The sequence below is a fragment of the Nasonia vitripennis genome, assembly GCF_009193385.2.
Source record: "Nasonia vitripennis strain AsymCx chromosome 2 unlocalized genomic scaffold, Nvit_psr_1.1 chr2_random0010, whole genome shotgun sequence".
Lineage (NCBI taxonomy): Eukaryota > Metazoa > Arthropoda > Insecta > Hymenoptera > Pteromalidae > Nasonia > Nasonia vitripennis.
In genome coordinates, this window is record NW_022279617.1 from 2,596,513 (window position 1) to 2,618,189 (window position 21,677).

The 21,677-nt window shown below is 48.1% G+C and overlaps 2 protein-coding genes across 4 annotated transcripts in view; one reads left to right on the top strand and one right to left on the bottom strand.

Moving 5' to 3' along the window:
* LOC100120638 overlaps nt 1-21,677 on the top strand; it is a 70,912-nt gene that overhangs the window by 1,099 nt on the left and 48,136 nt on the right. The window lies entirely within an intron of this gene.
* LOC100120592 (serine/arginine repetitive matrix protein 1) overlaps nt 393-21,677 on the bottom strand; it is a 32,515-nt gene continuing 11,230 nt past the window's right edge. Inside the window, exons 2-8 of one of the 2 annotated variants that reach the window (XM_031925456.1) lie at nt 15,723-15,769; nt 12,559-12,692; nt 10,303-10,521; nt 3,918-4,546; nt 3,509-3,699; nt 3,014-3,437; nt 393-2,518 (exon numbers count right to left, since the gene is read on the bottom strand). In XM_031925456.1, the coding sequence (XP_031781316.1) occupies nt 838-2,518; nt 3,014-3,437; nt 3,509-3,699; nt 3,918-4,546; nt 10,303-10,521; nt 12,559-12,692; nt 15,723-15,759 (3,315 nt within the window). In that variant the 5' untranslated portion in view covers nt 15,760-15,769 and the 3' untranslated portion in view covers nt 393-837. Of the gene's footprint in view, nt 2,519-3,013; nt 3,438-3,508; nt 3,700-3,917; nt 4,547-4,743; nt 5,721-10,302; nt 10,522-12,558; nt 12,693-15,722; nt 15,770-21,677 lie in introns of those variants that run through there. The other variant, XM_031925457.1, reaches the window with a different exon arrangement.

Sequence of the window (21,677 nt, forward strand, 5' to 3'; positions counted from 1 at the left end):
TCGTTAATAATAACTGCTATATATATATATATATATATATATAATATATATATATATATATATATATATATATATATATATATATATATATATATATATATATATATATATATATATATATATATATATATATATATATATATATATATATATATATATATATATATATATATATATATATATATATATATATATATATATATATATATATATATATATATATATATATTATATATATATATATATATATATATATATATATATATATATATATATATATATATATATATATATATATATATATATATATATATATATATATATATATATATATATATATTACTGAGTATATATCAGATTACCGTATCACGAATAGCTAGGCAGTGAATAAATCTCTAAAACATCGGTAAAAGTAAAATTCTCATCCTGCCGTAAGTACATGCCGGACCTCTCGCCTTTCAGTACTTCAAATTCAAATTTACATATCCAACAGATTTTCACATGCAATGCAATAGCTTTCAAGCTCGCACTTCTCACGCACTTTCCATCGCTGCATACATTTCATTCGCGTATAAAAAAGAATCCTCGTTCTCGTCGATCGTACATTTATAAATATTCTCCGAAAAAGCCGTCAACAATCAATAATGTCAATTCGAAATCGAATTTTAAACGCCGACGATGAATTCCGCTCAGCCCGTTCTCTAAGGTCTCTAATCATACTCGAGATTCAAAACACTGACAATTAAAGATCTTACAAAACTCATTCGAAACCCTAGTGCCGAGTTGTCGTCGGGGTGCCAGCCTTGACAAATAATATAGGTACTTGGCTGGCTTGACTCAGAACCCGGTGTAGTCGCCCCAGTGTCCCCTCTGCTGTCTGTACTGGGTTCCGCTGATCTGAATGGTCTCCGGCGTTCTGAAGTAGACCGTCTTCCCCCGGTCGTTGCTCCTCGCGACTTCCGTCGTCTGCTGGCCGAACTGCGTGCTGGGCACGAAAGCGCTATGCTGCTGCTGCTGTTGAGCCAGTTGAGCCTGCTGAGCCTGCTGCTGGACCTGTTGCGCGTGCTGTTGGGCCTGCTGTCGCTGCTGCTGCTTCTGCTGCTGGTGTTGCTGCGCGTTCAGCGGCCTCGAGAACTTGTAGGTGTTCTCCGACGGCTGCAGGATCGCGTCCCTGCCCAGCTGCCGATGCAGCGGGAGCACGAAGCCGCTGGGGATGCTCGGCTCGGGGCTCAGGTTCGGCGCCAGGGCTTCGTTCAGGGTGACGTCGTACTCGCTCTCGGGTATGTCTTGCAGGTTGTGGTGCACGACCTCGTTGATTTTCTGCCTGACTTTGAAGTTGCCGTTCAGGGCCAGCTGCTCCTGCACGTCGTCGGTCTTGTAGGACGAGCTGTAGAGGTTCGAGTTGTCGTTCTGCTGTTGTCGGTTGTTGGCGTCGTTGTTTTGCTGCTCCTGGATGCCGTAGTCGGGCGACCAGTTGGGCGGCGATTTCTGGCGCACGGGCACCTCCTGGATCTCCGGTCTTCTCTTGGGGGCTTCCGGCTCGGGTCGGCGCAAACCCGGCCTGCTGACGGGCAGGTCGTAGTTGTCGGCCACCTGCTGATGCTGCTGCTGCTGCTTCAGAACCGGCTGAGCTTGCTGGACGCTCTTGTAGTTTGGTCGCTCCTTGATCTGGTAGGTCTCCTGCCTGGCCTCGTCCTCGTAGCTCGCGGTGGTGGTGTGCAGCTTGATGTAGTGCTTTATCGGGTTCTCCCTGGCCGAGAAGATGGCCTTCGATCCGACGGACGACAGGCCTCGGGGATTGGGGTTGCCGCCTCGGGAGGGCAAGAAGGGCCGCTTGATCACCCTGACCGTGGGCCTGGGCGGCGGCACCGGAACGATGGCCGGCTCCTCGACGTCGTCGTAGTACTCGGACGGGTAGTCGTCGATGGGCTCCTCCTTCTCGCTGCCCCGACTCGACTCCGGCGCTTGCGTCGGCTTCCAGTACTTGCTGTCCTTCTCGGCGTTGCTCTCCTGATACTGCGGCTTGGGCTGCAGGGTCGCGTGGCTGTACTTCTGCGGTCGGTCCTCCGTCTGGGGGTTCGCGGTCTCTCTCTCCGGCGCCTCGGTCGTGGTGCTGGTGGTGGTGCTGGTGGTGCTGGTGGTGCTGGCGGTGCTTGCGGTGCTGGCGGTGCTGGTGGTGCTGGTGGTGCTGCTGATCGAGGGCGTGGTGGTGCTGCTACTGGTCGTCGTGCGGTCGTATATACTGGCGGGCTTCTTGGGCGCCTCGGTGACCTCCGGAAGATCCTTCGGCCGAGGCGGTGGAGTGCGTGGGCGCTCGCTTTCCCTCTCGCGGCTGTAGACGGTTGGCCTGTCGGACTTGTCGGGCTCCTGGCTCCTCAGCCGATCGCGATCCATGTTCCGCTCCTTGCCGCGATCCAGGGAACGATCGCGGCCGCGCTCTCTTTCGTAAAATCGGTCCCTGGATCTCTCCGGGTGCTTGCGTGGGCGCACGTCCTCCTCCTCGTCGCGATATCTGGATCTGGAATAACGAGCTGCGCGTTAGTGTGCGAGCGTTACGAAACTCTCGGTGAAAGGTGAACTCTCAAGCTCAAGCTGATCTTATCGATGTAATGTGTATATTTAACACCTCACAATTCTCGTCCCACTGACAGTTTTAAGGAATAGCAGCTTAAAGCAGTATAGTACAGTAGGTTGGAGGTTTTTTAAATCGATACGACGGAAGAGAGGCGAGAAAAAGTAAGCTAATCAGAAATCATCGAAATGCGTGAAAGCTTTTTAGTCACTTTTACAAAAAAACTTTCGAATATCTATACATTATACACAAGCGCAGCATTGCAATATGGCTCAACGAAAGAGTAATTAATTCGTGTAAGTATCAGAGGCGTATACGGTGGATTAGGCGGTGATGTAGACGAGTGTTAGGGATAGTATAGAGGCAGAGAGAAGGAAACGCTGATGACGGATAGTTCTGTTCGGAGGATAGCCGTGTGTGCGGCTGTGTACGTTACCTTACCTGAAGGGACGATCGCGATATCTTTTATCGGTAAAGTCTCTGTCTCTTAAGGGCCTGCCTCTCATCATCCAGCGAGGCCTCACTTCTTCCATCTCGTCGTCGTAGTAATAGTCCTCGTCCAGAGCGTCGGCGGCGACGGGTCTCCTGCGATCTTCCAGGCTGTCGATCATGGGCCTGCGTCGGGGCTCCTCCATGCTGTCGGGCATGGGTCTCCTGCTTCGCGGCTCTTCGAGATCGTCTACGGCGGATACCGGTCTCCTGCGGGGCTCGTCCACGCTGTCGGCGACAGGTCTTCTGCTTCGCGGCTCTTCTAGGTTCTCGACTGCCGCGGCTGGTCTTCTGCGAGGCTCTTCTAGATCGTCCATGGCTGGTCTCCTGCGGGGCTCGTCCATGTCGTCGGCTGCAGGTCGTCTGCGCGACTCTTCTGAAATTCGCAAAATTTGATGTAGAACGTGCAGACAGTTTCGGAAGAAATCGTATGGATATTCGAATTACCGATTGGAGCGCGAACAGTCGTGGTGGTGTACTTGTCCTTTTCGTGCAGGGGCACTGGCCTGCGGAACTTCGGAGGAGCCCTCGGTCTCGCATACACCGAGGAAGGCGGTGCTACGGGCTTGACTAATCCCTCGCCGCTGCCGGCGCTGGATACCGATCCGGAGTCCTTTTCGTCATAGTCGTCTTTGAACCTTGAAAGGTGCATTCTAATGTAAATATATCTCGCTGTTATGAATGGGCACGCGTTTGAAATAGTTTCGAGTTTTCCGTTGCATCACGTTGTGCACTAACAAACAAATTTTACTCAACCGTCTCAAAATTGCAGCAAGAGTCCAAACACTTGTCCGTACGCGCGTCTTGCCTGAGTGGTTTTACGTCGCCTCCACGAATCAATTTCGAACCAGCATACCTCTTATCGGCGTATCGCCTGTCCTCGCCGTCCCTGACGCGGTCCTCCACGTCTCTGGTCCTCGAAGGGTCCTGGTCCCTGACCCTGGGTCTCACGGGCTCGTCGTCGATCGGGTCCCGCGCTCGGGCAGGGTCCCTCCTGTTGCCCCTCATGGGCAGCCTGTCCCTGTCCCTGCCCCTGAAGTCACGATGGCGGTACTCGACGTCCCGGTCGCGGTCCCTCCTGTACTTCCTGTCCTCGTAGTCATCGTAGTCCCGGCGATTGTAACCCCGGGGACGGGTCCTGTCGTAGTCGTCGTCGTAGTACTCGTCGTCGTAGTAGTCGTAGGCCGGACGTCTCACCAGGGGCCTCCTCCGACGAGGCGGCAGGTCCCGATCGCGGTTCGACCCCCGGTCGCCCTTGTCGACGCTCGACGGGGTCGTGGTCGTGGTGGTGCTGGTCGTCGTCGAGGTGGACGTCGTCGTCGAGTCGGCGGCCTTGTACAGGGCATCGTTGCGGTGCCAGTACTTCTTCGAGTTGGCGCAGTCGACCTCCGAGACGAAATGGCAGATGAAGGTCTTCTGGTCGAAGGCCGTGAAGTTGGCGCAGAGGAAGTCGTACCGCGTGCCGTAGAGACAGTGGTGGTAGACCTGGATCAAGAAGATGGACGTTACTGTAGTCGAACCATTGAAATCGACGCGCTATTTTGACCTCCTTGCTCTTCGCGAAAGCGAGGACAACGAGGTCGAAATTTAATAGATACAATGGGAACGAGCGAGTAGCTAAGCGAAAAATGGACGAATCAATTTCCAATCAAAATCACAAGCAAAAAAATGAATTTCCTCACTGCAGTAGCGAGCCTCTGAAATTGCCGGCTGTTACAAGTACCACATCGCCGCGTGCGCATACCCTCGAGAGCGTTAAAGTGAAAACGCGCGCGTAACAGCGGCTCTCCCAGAGGAAAAAAGTCGAAAAAGTCCCGATCTCCCAGCTCGAGTGTTATGCTAAACTGCCGCGCGCGCTACGCGCTCCTCCATCCGGAAGTGCATATACTCTCTCGGCGTTGCATATGTGCCTCGCGATAAAAATGCGCCTCGCGTATAATATGTTTCTCGCACAAAAAGGCTTTTCGCGCCTCGCGCCTGGCGGCAAGCTACTCTCTGCATTTCGAGCGAGTCGGACCCATATAATACCCGATGATCGTTTCGACACGCGAGCGCGCAAGTTTCACCGCCACGTCGATGTGGGGCACGAGACGAGGGCACTATGCGATGTACGTAACGACAAATATATTAGAAGTACGAGCTCCGCCGCTTTGTGTCTGCTGCTGCTGCTGCTGCTACTGCCGTGTATTGCTACACTTTGTGTGCGGCGTGCGCTGCCGCGAATTTTTAATATCAATCTCGGAAGGGAAGCGAACTGAACTTTAGACTCGCACACAATAAGAAATTGAACGCCCATACAGACTCTCTTTCTAATTCGCCGGATTATCTAATGCAATAATCGCTCCGCATGTAAAACGAGAAAAATCAATTTTACATAACCGAACCGAACAGTGCAACGCAGCCGGAACGACGAAAAAAAGTACACCGTGCCTGTACAATCATCGCTATAAATCAAGCCGCAGTCTGGCCGATATAAATACAATACTCGCACTACACACATGCGGCACTCGCGCGCGAGAGCTGACCGCGACCATACTCGCTTTCACGCCCGTGTCGCCTGTTGCAGCTCGCCGAGGAAAGTGTGTGTGTGTGCATAAACGGCGCAACTCGCGACGCAATTGCCGCCGCACAGCAGCCTCGCTATAATAGTCCGCGTACATGGGATGTGCGGCGCGTAATGATATCGCTGCAGGATTGCTCCTCTCGCGCGCGGCATTATCTGGCGGAATCATCTAGAAACCGAGAGTGCAGCATCTTCCGCGCGGCTAAGCTCACTGCGGCGAACCTCTGAATATTTTATCTCCTCTATGCTCGTGTACCTCTATGGCGCGTACAGAGGCTTATGGATTGCACACGAGCGAGTGCCGGCTTGATTCATGCGGCTCTTTGTTGTCGCGTGTCTGTTTCTGTCATGTCGCGCGATGATGGGATTTCAGAGATTGAGATGAGAGCTGCTTTTCTCTTCCTTTCGTTGTTATGATTCTTCCCGGCGATATCGCCCGCGTGATTTGTATCAATTTGTCCGGCGCGCTGCTATTGTTTGCCGCGAGAATTTTCAAGACGTGTAACGCGTTTGTAATAATAGAGAGGTACATAGTTAAGAGCATTTTCGTCGGACAGTTTTGAGTGTGCCTCTCGAGCGTGGGAGAACGATTTAATGGGAATCTTCGGTCGGACGGGAACTCGTCGGGAGAGTATTATTACGAGGATTTGGAATATGGAATGAGCCTTAATGAGAGGTTCCTACCGCGTGTGATGAAAAAATATATCATCCAACAGCGCGAGGAAAAAGAAGATCGTTATGATCAAAAGTTTTCACCTCAACTATCCGACGCGATCAGTCGTGAACGTCGGGCTTTTCTCCTAATTATATAGCGTTATACAAATAGGTACTAGAAAAAAAAATAATAAAAACATCGCGCGTACGAAAACGCACGGGGATAGCAATCATTAAGCAAAAAGTTATACAACACGTAATTTAAAATTTTTCGAAGACGCTGTAATTGCGCATGTTTGATAATTTATGCGCGTCATTAAATTTATAAAAATGTCACTGCAACATGGATTTTCTCGGATTTTACGCTACTAATTTCGAACAGAGGAAAACCTTCTTTGCTCGTACGCTGTACGCGTCGCATCAAGAGGTAATCATACGAGGCTCGCGCCTGCGGTCGTTTCATCCATCGTGAACCCGTGTCCTATTCTGGCGTTATGAATTAACGACGAGGTAAAATTGAACACTTTGCCAGTTATTTATAACTATTTTCCTCGTTAAAGCTGCGACTAAATTTATTGTACGCTCATTAGCGTCCACCTTCAAACAACTCGCGAGTTCTGCACTTATATGCCTGCACGTACGCGCAGTAAAAGTTTTTTTCGCATTACGTTCGATAGTCTTTACAGCCCATTGTGCCGCCGTGTTATTATATAGTTTCACCTTGATCGAGGAACATCGGCAGACGGGTCGACTATTCATCAAGTACGAACGAAAATTGAAGTATACGCGCAAGGGTAAGGAGAAACCCGCTTTTTCCGTCGCTCCTTCGAGCAAGTTCCGAGTTCCACGACGAGGCCTCTCGAGATTTGCATGACAATGGCCAGTAGTGGACCGCTTCGCTGCGCGTCTAGTACTGCGGATAGGAGCACGACGCTGCAGACGGAAGGATCGAACGCGATTCCTGTCGGAAGTGCCTTTCTCGGCGATGCGGACGGCGTGTTCGATGTGTAACAAAGCGCGGATTCAGACGTTCTTCTTCCATACAGTCGAGAGAGCCTTGAATTTCTAAAAATTTCACTCGCGCGCAACCCGTCAGTCGGATGCGACGGATGTGCATTATGAAATGCAGTTGTCGACTGTTCAGCGGCGAATTAGCGAAATTTATTGTAACAGTCGCCGACTGTTTACCCAGACGGAAAATCATTATGAAACTGAGCGCGCCGCGGCGTCGCGGCGAGCGGATGTTCATTTAAAATCGTTTATATTGGAGAATTACGACTGGCCTGATGGCTGTATTGTATAACCGCGAGACGAGCCTTTTATTTCTTCACGAGACGAGCGATCGGCATTCCGATTTCGAAGCTCGGAGTTTTATCGGATATTCAAATATGCGAAAAGGTGCAATATCGCTTTTCTGCGAGCTCTGTTCGGACTGCTCTCGCAATTCGGTTTGGTTTCGTCTGGTGCATTCGTTTATCATTCACCGTCTGCTGTGGTCCATCTTTCATTGTGTTCTTCTTGCATTCAGAATCAGGAACAATGTAAATTCATATTTGCGACATTATCCGAAAGGGAAGCACGAGAGTGCAGCTTGAATAATTCATATTCCCAGACTTTTAAATGAAGACAAAGGAAGCCCGATAAGCTAAACTTCGTTCGGAATCGCTACAGTCGCCTAGGATTAAGCTGTAACAGGAGTTACGCTTGTTATCCAGTCGCGATACGATCCGCCTCTCTAGCTTGAGCGTCTTGGATTTTCTGTTTCTCGCGGCGATGACACGCCACAATGCGATCGCCGAAAGGGAAACCGGCGAGACTTTCGATTCTCCCGAGTAAAAGTGTACTGAATCGATTTGCTTTTTTAGCCGCTAACGATCTCACCTTCGATGCGTTCCGCGTCGTTGGAGAATCTATCAAAAATCCGAACACCTCGACTCTTTCGACAAGTTTAGCTTACAGTTATCTGCACCCTTTTTCACGCCCTTCTCGCCAGAATTTTAGGCTTACGTGGATATTCGAGTTAACGATGCGACCCCGCTCTTTTCTGACCTATAATGTCGCGTTCAGTCGGAGTGGTGAAATTAGGTGCTGGTTAACAATTTACGAGGTTGGATTTAATGTTTCGTTTTTATTGCAGCAAGGTACGGTAGGCTGTGCATTCCTGCTTTTTGTTCGAGGCCGAGAGAGCCTAAGTTGACTGTGTGGCATCTCGTAATTCAACATTCTAGCGAAGGTTTATCGCTACTATTTATTCAAACGCGTTAAGTCTTTTCTCGACATCTGTCATTCCTCTCCACGATGTTATCCCCCTCGGCAACACACGACCGGGAAAACCTTACGCGAGACGTCGCACTTGTCGGAATGAAGAAATCCATATCGCTAGATTAATACGTACGAGTTATTTTGCCGAAGCATCTGCAAAACAGCGATGTTCGAGCGTGATCCGTACGCTTCACCGAGGGGCGATAAATTAATTGACCACGAGCCTCGACGCCTTATTAGGCCCGACCTAATAAGGTTCGACTCTCTCTTAATTTCGAGGAAAAACGGCTCGTCTGTCGTCGGCACAGATGCCGATTTCTTACGAGCGGATCTCGTCATACGTTTTATCATGCGCCTTTGAGAGGTACCGCTCTCTGTCGTGTGTTTTTCCTTTCTCAGATTTCGCGCTAGAAAGAAGAATCGCTATTGATTATACAAATGTATAGAAATGAGCGTTTCTACTGCCGCGGCTGCCGAGTCGTACGTCTCCGATCGCGTAACGCTCGCGCCTCTGTGCGTCGTTGGAAAATTTATACTGTTTGCCGTTTGAAATTTTAATGATGAGCGGGCTTGCACAATTCGCGCATGAGTTTTCTGCATCGACAACGATATTTTTATTGTACCGCAATTCGGTATTGCGAGAGAAGAGAAGCGTCTGCGATCGAGGTTAACAAAGGAGTGAAGCTGACCCTGAGGGGCCCGACTTGTGCTTATCGAGTATACGAATGCTCCGTGTAATAAGGACGTTTCTTGAATAACTAGTGTAGAAACTGGCAATGGAGATTCTGAGATAATGACTCTTTGAAGAGAAACTTGAACAGATCGGCATGTCTTATTAACTTTTTATTTATAAAAATACGGACGCGATCACTCAAATCAATCGCGTTTTTATATTAGTAGACAAGTAGATAATGACTGGGACTATCCAGACATCCATCCGTAATCGTTCGCCTTTAGCTCGAAAGCTTTAATTGTTTACACCTATACTCACATATACGAAGTTTCTTCCAATATACATAAGAATGTTGTTCATCAAGAAAGCAGTACGAGTTGCTGTCTTTTAATTTAGTTCTGTGCTCAGTAAGTACTGTATGGCGGGAAGTTCAGCCATGAAAAAGTTGTACTCCGAGAACAGCCGTACCAAGATCAAGAATCTCAACTTTACCTACAAATTCGATATTTAGTTGTTATCCATGTAAGCGAGCGGAAGTAACGAACAGCTTGCAAAGTTGCTTCTTGAAAAACTCCTGTAGATTTATTTGAGTTCCTCAACGATTTCGTGATGACCATATCGCATTAATTCTTAGATAGAGTTTGAACAGATCGTGACTTTACATTAGAAAATTACTTGACAATAGGCGAATCCATGCCGCTTTTTAAAGTATACGATCGAGAGTGATGCTGCATTGTCAGCTCTTAATTTTGATGATTCCGTTATTAGTTGCTCGCGCGAGCCCCTCATGGAAAGGGGATAGATTCGATCGGCCTGAAGTGAGCGACTATTGCCGCGTTTCCACAAAAACGTTGCGAATAACATTTCTATTGGTTATTCAACGCAAAGCATAGCTTTGATTCCAAGAGTTGAACTTTCTACGCAGATGAATACACAATGTCAGACGAAGCTGCTGCAGCATGTGTATACAAGAAATATTCGCCGGTCGTACCCGTAAATTCATTTTCAAGCTTGATCACGCGTAGTACGTAGCGTAACGTTCGCCCCTAACTTGTAAACTAGAAGCTGTGCGCTCGCGCCTTGAATTACCTGACATTTATGGGGTACGCTTGCGTAAAATCCGTCGTGAAGCCCGTCACATTTGAAATCGATGTCTTCGGGCATGCTGGCGTAGAACGGATACTCGCTCAGGTTGTAGCCGTTCAGCTCTCGCGGCAGATTCGGGTCCCAGATGTAGTCGATTTGGGGGATACCCGTGAGCGTGTGGCCCGTCGTCGCATTTGCGTCGGTTGACGCCGTCGTCGTTGCCTGGAAGATAAGACAGATTGTTGTTACATATCGGGATTGGACGAAGGTGACGATGATGAAAGCTGCATCGGGGTTTTTAACGAATCCTGGTAGGATAAGCATCTGTTTAATTTGAGGGAACTAGTGTACGTTTTTAATTACGCGCACTTGTCTTTCGCAACGTCGGGTGGCTGTAGCTTTCAGGTCAAGGTAGTTTTGACGCCGGCTCAAAATTTTTGCCCAAGGAGCAGTAAGTCTGGAAAAATCACGCGATACTTTGCAAGAATACCGCGGATGGAAATGAAGATATCGCACGTATCGAAAAAACTAAAATCCTGAGCAGCACACAACGCTAAATTAAACTAAATTTAGCGACAACACTTTTTAACGCCGCTTCCTAGTACCTTGCCATTAGGCGCCGACATTTGCATTTCTTTCATCACTTAAACGGCGCGCGTATAGCATTGAGCTGTAGTCCTGGAGCAGCCGCGTTGCAACAAGAGTGTCCGCAAGAAAATTGAAAGAGCACTGTCGGCAAGACGATGCAAGCACCTCCATAAAATTACCACATAACTGGAGTGCATGAAAAGCTCATAAACGCAGTTACGTGTGTATCGACTGGCGTCGGGCAGCACTCACTTTCCTATGCAAACGATTTTTGCCTTATGCAACTTGCGCTCGTTGTGCGCGCGGATACGTGTCCGATAAAAAATCAATCCCATTGTATTCAATGATTCGCGGTAGAAAAAAACGCGCGCACCTATCGATTAATAGTAAATTACTATCGATCTCGATCGACACAAAGGCGCGCGGGGCGAAAAAAGTCGCAGTGAGTGTGCGAACAGCTTTCGAAGTTAATGACACCTACTGGCGCGCGAGTTGCGTCAGGAACTAGCATAATTCGCCCGGTCAACCTTCGACGAGCAGCTCCTAATCGCGATTTTACGGTCTTCCCTTCTAAACACGGTAAAAAGCGCCGGCATTGAGCAAGTCGTTTACGCGGATCCGAAATAATCGCGCCTGCATCCTTGTAAGGCTGTCGCGACTTGTTACATTGTCACGCGAGCGCCTCGAAAGTGTCAGGCACGTGCGCCGGCGGTAGTGAGAAAACGAGGTGATAAGAAAAGTTAGCGATCTACCTCTGTACGCGAGCGCAAGAAAGTCCCGCGAAGAAACTTGACTCGGCCCTTCATATTTCATTTTCGCGAAACTTTCGGCGCAAAGTTTGCTTCGGGTGATGTATGTTTCGGCGCTACTGGAGACGCCTAGATATTTCATGGACTTTACGTTTTCTCAGTCTCTCTCTCTCGTCGAGAGCGAGCTATAAACTACGGGGCTTTAACAATGTGATTACGCGCATCGTTTATGGGAGACAACTTTAGTTGTGTACACGTTACCTCCAATTCGATTTTCAAGTCTTTAAAACAGTTTCGCGCTGGGGTCAGGAATGTAACTTGATTTAAAATAATAGGGCTGTAAAAAATGAAGCTGTTCGAGCCGTAATTATCCCGCAAAGTTCATATTCCCACGATAAGTGCGCGCGAGCGAGTTCGAGGTATCGTACGTGCATGTTTATGAATTGGTGCTCACACGCCGTTCCCCGTGTAAAACAAAGCGTCGTCCGCGCGCGTATGTAATTACGACCGTTGCAATCACGCGCGGTTAAGCGGAGGAAGGAAGAATCGCTCAAACCGTCGGGAAGGCGTAATCGATCCCTCGCGTAATCGCAAAGGATTTTCCTACTTAGCCGACGAGGGCGCCAAACGTCGTTATTAGCAGATGTGCGTAGCGCGACGCCTCGGCAGGTAGGCGGATTCGCTGGCTGCGCCTATGCATATTCAGGAGTAGCCGTGGGAAAATCCTCCCGACGCCACCCACGCGCCGCCAGAATGTCAAGGTCCGCTTTGAGTGTCTTCTTTGTTGGCGGAAAGTGGCTGCTTTGCGAAACGCCGGCGCGCGCGAACGACTTTGTTTATGCTTCCTTTTATTGTAATGGAGGCGGTAACTCGCGATAAAATTTGTATGAATGGTATAGTTTACTAGGGGGAAAAAAATTACCTCGAGTTCATCGTCTGCGCTTTCAGCGGCGGCCGGTTCTTCGGTGGTTGTTGTTGTCGTCGACGACGTTGCTATCTTGAACTTGGGTCTCGTGGCCTTGAGAGCGTCCGAGACTGCTATCGCTATCAGAAGTCCTGCAAACGGAAAGTTCGATTAGCGCGAGTAACGACAACTCACATGGATGAAATTCGATTCTAGCCGAGGCGGAAGTTTCGTCAAGAAGACGGGATTTAAGCTGAAGTAACGCTTAATTTTTTCGTTAGTCTAAGCATTCGCTTAATTAGCGTCAGCGCGAATTAAGTACCCGCAGTCTGTTAAAGATAAACAGCGGAATTGTAATTTGGTAATCCGCGAGTTGCGACAGCTCGTGCTTGCGCGAGAAGAGGCTGGAGGAGAAGAAGCTGAAGAAGAAGCGTCAACGTTGCAAAACCGGAGCGCGGCAGCCTGGTCTTCGTCTAGCGAGAAAACTCGTGATGCAATTTTTTCGCGTGTCTCCCGGAGATACGCTCGGCTCTTTCTTTCGCGAAGGCTTATTAAATGCATTCAGGTTGGGTAATTGCTTCGAACCGGATCAAGGCCGCCTATCAATCGTTTCCTCTCTCCCGATGCACGTCAGACCTATAGCGATACACAGCTTGGATTTCGCGAAAGTGCCGCTTTTGCGTCAGCATGAGCGATGGGCCCTTTACTCGGCTCATCCGGTTAATTGTCTAGAAAGTGGTTTGGTTTTAGAAACCGTTGATCGAGAGGTTGCAGTTAACTGATGAACTGGATCGAGAGATATGGACACATACTTATAACATTTGACAACGAGTGATGGCTTGATTGGTCCGCGAAGAGATAAGTGATTGACAGGCTTGTAAATATACAGATGCCAGAGTGATAGAAAGTACATCGGCACAGCCGAATCACTGCGTCGCTAGAAATGTCGATGCGATACGATAATTCTCCCAAATTATTTCTCGCCAATAACCACGCTCGACACGTCCTTCACAATAAGCCATCAGCGCAACGCCGGCAGCAAAACAATAACACGAGACGAATCAGGCGCTAACACGGGATCTCTCCCATAAATTGCCGTCCCGATCGCTCACTAAAGGCAGCACGACTCAATAAAGTCAGCCGTGGCATGTCCCCAACGAACAGCGCAGTTGTCACCGCAACTCGGATCCACCTGATGCGCAGCTACTCAGATAAAATCTCTCCGCCGCTCTCAAAATTGCTTCGACGCCTCAAGTGCACGTACACACGTATGTACATAGTCTGCAGCGCAGCGAGTATAGGTCGAGTCCAAAAGAGCTGGCGCCGCTTCGCTATTACAAAATCGATCTGCCACGTGCACAGGCCGGAAAGACGGACGGCGCGCGCGTGACTTTCGGAGGCGCGATAGGAAAAAATGGCATCGACGCCCATTGCATATGACGCGGGTCTCGATGTATGTCGGCGGTTGTCGAAAGACAGGGTATACCTGTGTGTACACAATGCACGTTTAGTCTGGGTCATATATGCGCGGAGGATATTTCGACAGAGTCTGCCAGATGAAAAAATTTCGTTTCTCGTTTGGGATTTTTTTTCGGAGCATTGTTTTGATCTTGGGGATTTCGTCGAGCGAATTTCGCGGTTATGGTTGCACGTTGCGCCAGCAGCTCGTTGAATGCTATCGCGCACTGTCGATCTGTTGTCACGCGTATCGGTTAAATTGATCTCATGCGCCGTATTAGGGTGTTTTTTTCTTGCCGCTTGTAATCGAAAAGAGCTAGTTAATTAGAATGAGGTTTCGCGATAAATTCATCAATTTTTAACATGACTTTGCCGCTTCTACGAAGACCCGCGTCTGTATCATCACGAGCCGTTAATTTACATAAATAACGCCCTATCGCGCCTCATGCTCCATTATAAATCATTTTCTGAATCGCCGGCTCTCGTTATCAGTACACATCGTTGTGGCGCACGTTCCCATAGCCGCGCGGATTTTTCCTCGGCGTTACGTTCTCGCACGAAATCATACGCGAGTTACAACACCAACCCTTATGATCCCGGCCGTAAACAGACAGCCGGAGCGGAGCGAGATAAACAGCCAGAAACTCGGCTGAGAAGCGGATGGAATTACACACTGCGCACGTGTTTTCGCACGGGTTCGCTGTGCAGCCGCGGAGCGAAAGGATCGTCGGCGACGTTGGTCTCTTGCAAAAGGGGGTCCCTGCCGGAATAATCGCAATAAATCGGTGCGCGGCGCTGATCCGATCGGCTGCTGAGGAAATCGCGCTCGGTTGCGAGATCGGCGCTGACGACTTCTCGGTCAACGATCCTCCGCAGGCCGCATTTGAATGAAATTCGATTGTATTCCAAGTGGCGGTGGCGAAGAAGGCTCGACTTCGTTCCTCTTTTTCGCCTTCTCTCGGATGTGCGTCACGCGGCGACGTGAGTTCGGCTGCCCTTTATGCGTATGCGACTGCCGCGCATCAGGTCTTTATTGGGACGGCGTGTGGTGTCGAGCCGCTCCTTGGTATTCCGCGCTGCGCGAGCTTCATAACGTCTTACGGGATTCTCGTCGATATATCACGAATGAGGAGGTTATCGCGGGACTGTTCGAGAAGCGTTATGACACCTCAACGTTTTTACGGGTTTCCTTTAAGGAATTGCAATGGCAATCCGCGCGGCGCCTGATACTTTTAGGTCTTATTATACTGGACGTTTTTCGCGTTCTGTTGTTTCTTACGAGCGGGGAAAAATCTTAAGTGGATTGCAGCGCACGCTACTGTAACAGTACACTGACCTATAATTTGACTTAATACCGTAAGTGCGTATCTTGTACTTTCGGTCACATAATTATGCGACGACTTATATGTCTCATTGCGAAGGAATGCAGTGAGCTTCACCGCAGAAACGAATGATTCTTCAAGTTTCGAGAATGCAATATTCCAGTGTGTAATGTCCAGAGAGAGAGAGAGAGAGAGAGAGAGAGAGAGAGAGAGAGAGAGAGAGAGAGAGAGAGAGAGAGAGAGAGAGAGAGAGAGAGAGAGAGAGAGAGAGAGGAGAGAGAGAGAGAGAGAGAGAGAGAGAGAGAGAGAGAGAGAGAGAGAGAGAGAGAGAGAGAGAGAGAGAGAGAGAGAGAGAGAGAGAGTTTATAACTACTGAATATAATACAAGACTTTTGAGCTTACCATACAGAGTAAGTAGAAGCCATCCCCTCTCCCGCATATTGGCTCTCCTGCAACAAAACAAAAAATAAACATTTGAGACTAATTATGACAAGGTAAAATTATTTATTTCGTATTTCTAAAGTTTAATTCGAATCAAGCCGTAGATATGACAGAGTATCTGATTTCTATCTGGTACATCGCTCCAATGTATATAAGTGCCAAGTCATAAAGTAGCTGATATCTCATGACCTTATTGACGCGAAGCTTCTCCCAATGATGTTATTACTTTCACGTTCAATCGAATCCAATAATTTTCGAATCCACAAGTGCTCGATGAAGACGATCGTTATATAGTTCACTGGCCTCGCTCTACACGTCGATTTCTCCGATGGGAAAAGCATTTCGAACCTCATATTTTCTCAAAGTAAAAATCAGTTACGATGAATAACGAAAGTTACGTTGTACGTTCTATTTTTGCCGTGCAGCTAGAAATCCGCATAGTGTTTTCCGATAAGATTTCCCGTAGAATTTCAGACTTAAAGGCAAAATGTATACTCTAAAATAGGTTCACGCACCGCAGAAATGTGACATAAATTAGTCGTCCTTTGTATGCCCTGTGGGAAATTGTTCAAGCCTACACTATAAAATGCTCGTTAAGAGGTTTAGAGGCAATTCGCGAAAAATTGCGTGGGTTTTCAAAAGTGTTCCAACAATGCGTTTCATTATTGCACGCTTCAATGAGAAGAGTAATAATAGGTCGGATGAAAAAGTATATAACTCGCAGACAGTCTCCACGATTACGGTACGCCATCGACAATTAATGTTTCTTGACAAGACACACCCCGCAATTTCTATTGTTCCTCTTCTGAGGTTAGCATCGTTTCAAGCAATTACTGCACAGTTTGAAGAAACATTGTCTTTGATTTCTGAATGTTTCCGTACTTTTTTCAGAACGTGCTTTATTTTTATTTTTGTTGTAACTTATGAACGCCAGTTGATGGTTTATTTGAGGCATAAAATCTTTCTGGAAAACCGTTCTACAATAAACATTGTTGGTTATTCGGCGTGCATGCGCGGAATCATTATTGCAGTTTCACTCGGTTAATAATGTGGAATGAAACAGCGGTAGGCAGACATAAATTTCAGTAATTCTTCATACGCTCATAAGAAACTCCAAACATTTCGGCTATATCATTCCTTTCCTCAACTTTCAAAACCCCGCGTAGCTTCCTGGTACACATAAACTTTGTTCTTGCAACGTCGCACATTTACAACGTTGCATCGAATCATTACGAAAGCCATATGGAATCAATAATGCAACGCAGTTGCAGTGTATGTTTCGTTTTCCGCATCCTCGTAATAAAGTAACTCCATAACAGCGTGGCTCCGCGCACTCCCACGCAGCGCAGCACGGCTTTTTCAAAAGCAGTCGGTTTTCAGGCTGGCCTCGACATGTCGGCCTAAAAATACACGCGCCTTCGGAAAAAAGAGCGCCGAAACCGAAGCCGGATAAAAATGCGAAGCGATCGACTCGCGCCTCGAATTCCGGAATAACCGAAAATCCTGCAGCGTGCGTACACGTCGTCGTCGGCGCCGCTGCGAAAACATATTTACACGCACGTTTACCGCGTGCATGTGCGTCGCATGAATATCAACGACACACAGAGGATTCGAAAGTTGCGGGCGAACGCGAGCGCTGGTACGGAATCCGCCTCGCGAATGCGTGTATACAGGGTGATCGCAAACTACCGCACGCGGGATCGGCTCGTCGTCGGGAAAATGTAGCTTCCAGTTACGGAAAGTGTAGAAATTTGAACCGCCTTGAACCAGGCCTCGAGCGCCGAGCAGCGTCCGATTAAATTGGCCGAAAATCTACGAGCATCGCCAGCAGGAGCGAGGTGACAAAAGGCGAGTCGAATCGAAAAACGAGAAAGTGCACCTCCCGCGAGCATCGTTCAATTTTCTCCTCTGCTCGAGTCAGTCTTCACGCGATGCTATAGAGCGCACACCCTGTACACCGCCGCGCTGCGCGGCTTTACGTTACTGGAGCATGGCCGGGAGCTCTGACGTGTACGTGTGTGCACGTCTACATCCTCGCGGCGCGGGCCGTCGCCGCGCTCGATCGCGAGCATATGGGAACGGATAGAGGAGCAGTAGGCACTTTCTCTGTGCTGTCACCACTGCTAACCATATAATGCGGGGATAATGTGGGCGTTATATAAAAGCTCGATCACGTAATACCGGGTGCGACTTTGACGCGAGAGAAGCTGTCTGCGGCGTCTTTCTCCTCTCGCTCTCTGTCTTCGTTCGCAAATCCGTGGATACGAGCCGCGGCGTCGCCTAGACGACGACTTCTGCGAGGATTAATCGACTAGGCTTGTTGGACGCGTACGTGCGGAGGATTGATGCCGGTGCTGAGCCTCGGCGAGGATTCGTATTTATGGATGCGACTCTGGGATTACTGTGTGCGATGTTGCAGCCAGCGGAGAGCTGAGAAACGATCGTGGATCGGTTGTATTGGAGCTTTACTTAGGTTCTTTTCCCACGCGTATTTCAGATGGTTGAGTATTTTTTTTTTTTCGAATACTCGGATACTTTGTCGGCGAACGAACATCGAGAAGCGGTTTCCTTATGGCTTGCACGCGATTAAAATTTCGCAAATTCTAGAACGTGTCGAGAGATTTGCAAGTTTTTTCTCGAAGTTTACGACTCACGATGTAGAGCCTCGAATGTATACCGATCGGATTAATTAAAATTTCGCCATAATCTCCCCGTGCATCGATCGATACACATACGATAACTTAATTATAACTTTCCATTCTATACTTCTTGTGTGTTCGCTCTGCGATGACTTAATTACTTCCGCTCTTGAAACTCTAGATTCGGCACTAATCATGTAATCGCTTCCAGAACCTGTAAACGCAGCGGTGAAAGTATAACCTTGCGATTGAATAGTTCGTGTCTATTTTTTCTCAAAAAGACTTGCTAACGTTCTGCATAGTAAGGAGGGAATTTCGTGCCATTGTCTTCCTCGAGCGGTGTAATTTACATTTTTCCAAAGACAGCTTTCATTCTGCGCTCGTAATATGCGAGCCTTTTTCCGCATTACCTGCAGTCTTTGTCTCACTGCCGCCACTTGTACTTTGTGTCGTGCATTTTATTTTTCCGGTTTTTTGCATCCGAATCGAAGACTCGTAAGTCAGATAATTCCACCGAAATATTCGCAAGATTTCTTCAGGTTCCTGTGGTTAGCTTTTTTTTTGCAATAAGGCAAGCTAATGCGATCTCGATCTCACTAGACACAGGCCTGTGGGCATAAAGAAAAATGCATTTCACGTAAGAATGTGGAGCCTTATCGTGCTCTACTTCACACGAGATTCCGACGCTGATATCGTGAAAAAGCAACATTAACGCTCGGCTGTATGTTTTGCCAGGAAAATACAATCTCGCTCGGTCATTACTTTTTATGTTAATAATTTTACCTACTTATGCTTTTAGGGAGTTGCACATTCTTTCTGTACACATGAAAGTGCGAGCAAAAAGTGCGATCCATTTCCTCGGTCGTTTTCAAGCAAGGATGTTTGCCATGAGATAATCCTCGACTCCATCGACTCTTTCTCTCCTAAATAAGTTGTTTAGGTAATTTTCAAGCTGCACAAAAACGCCTTTTGCGCGAGCAAAAACTCTCATCGGTTCTTGAAGCCGCCCATAATTCTTCCGTCAACAAGGACACGGCAGCAAAAGGGTACTAAAACGCCGTTTTAACAGCAGAGGAAAAAAAATTGACGAACCCACGATCGCTGCGTGTCTCCGAAGCAATTCAACCTTTTCAAACTCGAAGTGAAAGTTTTTCCGTCGATCAGCCTCTCGTGAATAGAATTTTCGAATCGAGCCGAGGCCAGAAGCGAAAAATCACCCGGTGCACAGCAGGAAGCGCGTCTGCGTCGTGCGTAATATAATTGAGCTCCCGCTTGTGTATATATGTATCGGCAATTGGTATACTATCGCTGGTATGCGCCTATGCCGGCTTTCGATCGGCACGTACCTATAGACACGCGTGCGCGCGCCCGTGCATGTGTTTACCGACGACTCTCTCGTCTCGTTACATTATGGCATAGCGTATGCGTTACGTTGCGTTACGACACGGAGTTAACGGTCAGCTGCGACCGCTAAAGGTCAGCGGAAGTCACCGAGCGCGAACAGATTTCCATTGCGACATATCCAGGAATCGATATGTGCTCGGGTAACGAGATATATCCTCCCGCCGCGGTCTATCGCAACGCTTTGTTCCTTCGCTTGTCGCCTAACGAGCTGCGGCTTTGACGCGACGCTTCTTCGCGCACCGATGTTCTCCAGAACTCGAGGTTATGTGCACATCCCATGGATTTAATCGGTCATCCGAGCGCGGAGAAATAACTTTCTAAAGGAGATAAACCGCTTGCTTAGAGGCGCTTCTTTTTTCCTCGGTTTTAGTGCCACTGGAGAATCAATTCGTAAGCTAATATGGTGTCTAATTGTAAGAGATGATGCGTGACTAGCGAATGTTCGATTCCGTACACGTTACGAAGTTTCGTACAGTAAAAGTCAAGCTCAAAGCGAATCAAGAGGATGGAAAATTTAGGAAAGACTTTGAGCGCCGAAAATATAGTTCATTGTCACTTAATGAGCGGTAAGTGCGAGTTGAACATTAATTCCATAAAATACTTTGTTTCCCTTCACCCAAGTAAGTTGTACCGCAATTTGCGTCAAAAAATAGAAAAATGAAGTCATCGTAATTTTGAACTTTTTACATCCATGCAAGATCTAAAGCGTTGGTTCCATCGATCCAAACGTGCACCGACGTGCACCGAGCAAATGGCATAATTGGCGCGCGGTATTGTTATCTCAAATTTGTACACCGCCGCGAGTTGTGCAGGTTACATAAAATCCCGGGTAGAATGTCCAAAGCAGCTACACTGATTTACCACTGCTACCGTATCGCCGTTCCAATTAACTTTGCTCAACGCTCGCATTGATATAGTACGTCGATGCATGTCAACGGGGGATATTTTTACGGTTTCGCGGAATATAAAACCGACGATTTCCGAGCAAAAAATTGCGCGGACAAGTACTTTTCCATGTGCTGCTGCGAACGTCATAATAATTCATAAACCCCGCGCGGCTTCCTGCTTCTTTCTCCAGTTTTTCTTCCGTTGTATAAGAAATGCACCGCACGTTCGGCTGTATGCACGCAGCGGCCATATTTTATGTTATATATTATATAGGGGACGAATTTAGTATACGATCCGAAAACGAGAACGGATGCGAGGTTGACCCGCTATTTGTAATTTACGGTTACGGCACTGTGGATACCGCTAAAAATCTGTACAGGCTCGCGCGAACTATAAATAAGTCTCCGTTGCAAAATAACGAATTCGTGTTTTACGTCAATACAGCAGTTTTGCTTCTATATTCTATACTCGACGCGGTCAGTCAATGCCAGTACTCGGCTCGACTATCCATCAAGTAAATCAACATTTCACCTCGTTATTCCTCATTCGCCATTGTTCTCGGTATACGAGGAGCGCGCGCAGTATTTAAGCATAATACTCCTAGTCCTCGCGCCCACAAGCGCACAATGTCCTTTAAGGGGCAACAATCCCGTGGCGAAGGAATCGGCCGGTGCGCATAAATAAGAGCTGATCGGTGTAGCGCGGCCGCTCATTGGCGGGTCCGTAAGTACATAAAACGTCCTCGATCCCTCGCCGTTCCCTTGTCCAGTACGCCGGACTGCAGAGCCTCGACAATGCGCGACGCGGCGCAGGCGTGGTTACGTGCGCGTACACACTGCGCGCGTGACTCGATAGCCTTCAAAGGCAACGGCTTTCGTTTCCTCGAGCCGTTATCGCGCTTTACTCGCAGGCGCAGCTGTATCACCGTAGTCGCGGGAAAAGTCGCCCACGAGCCCGAGCAGTGGGAAGATGCGCTCGCAGCTGT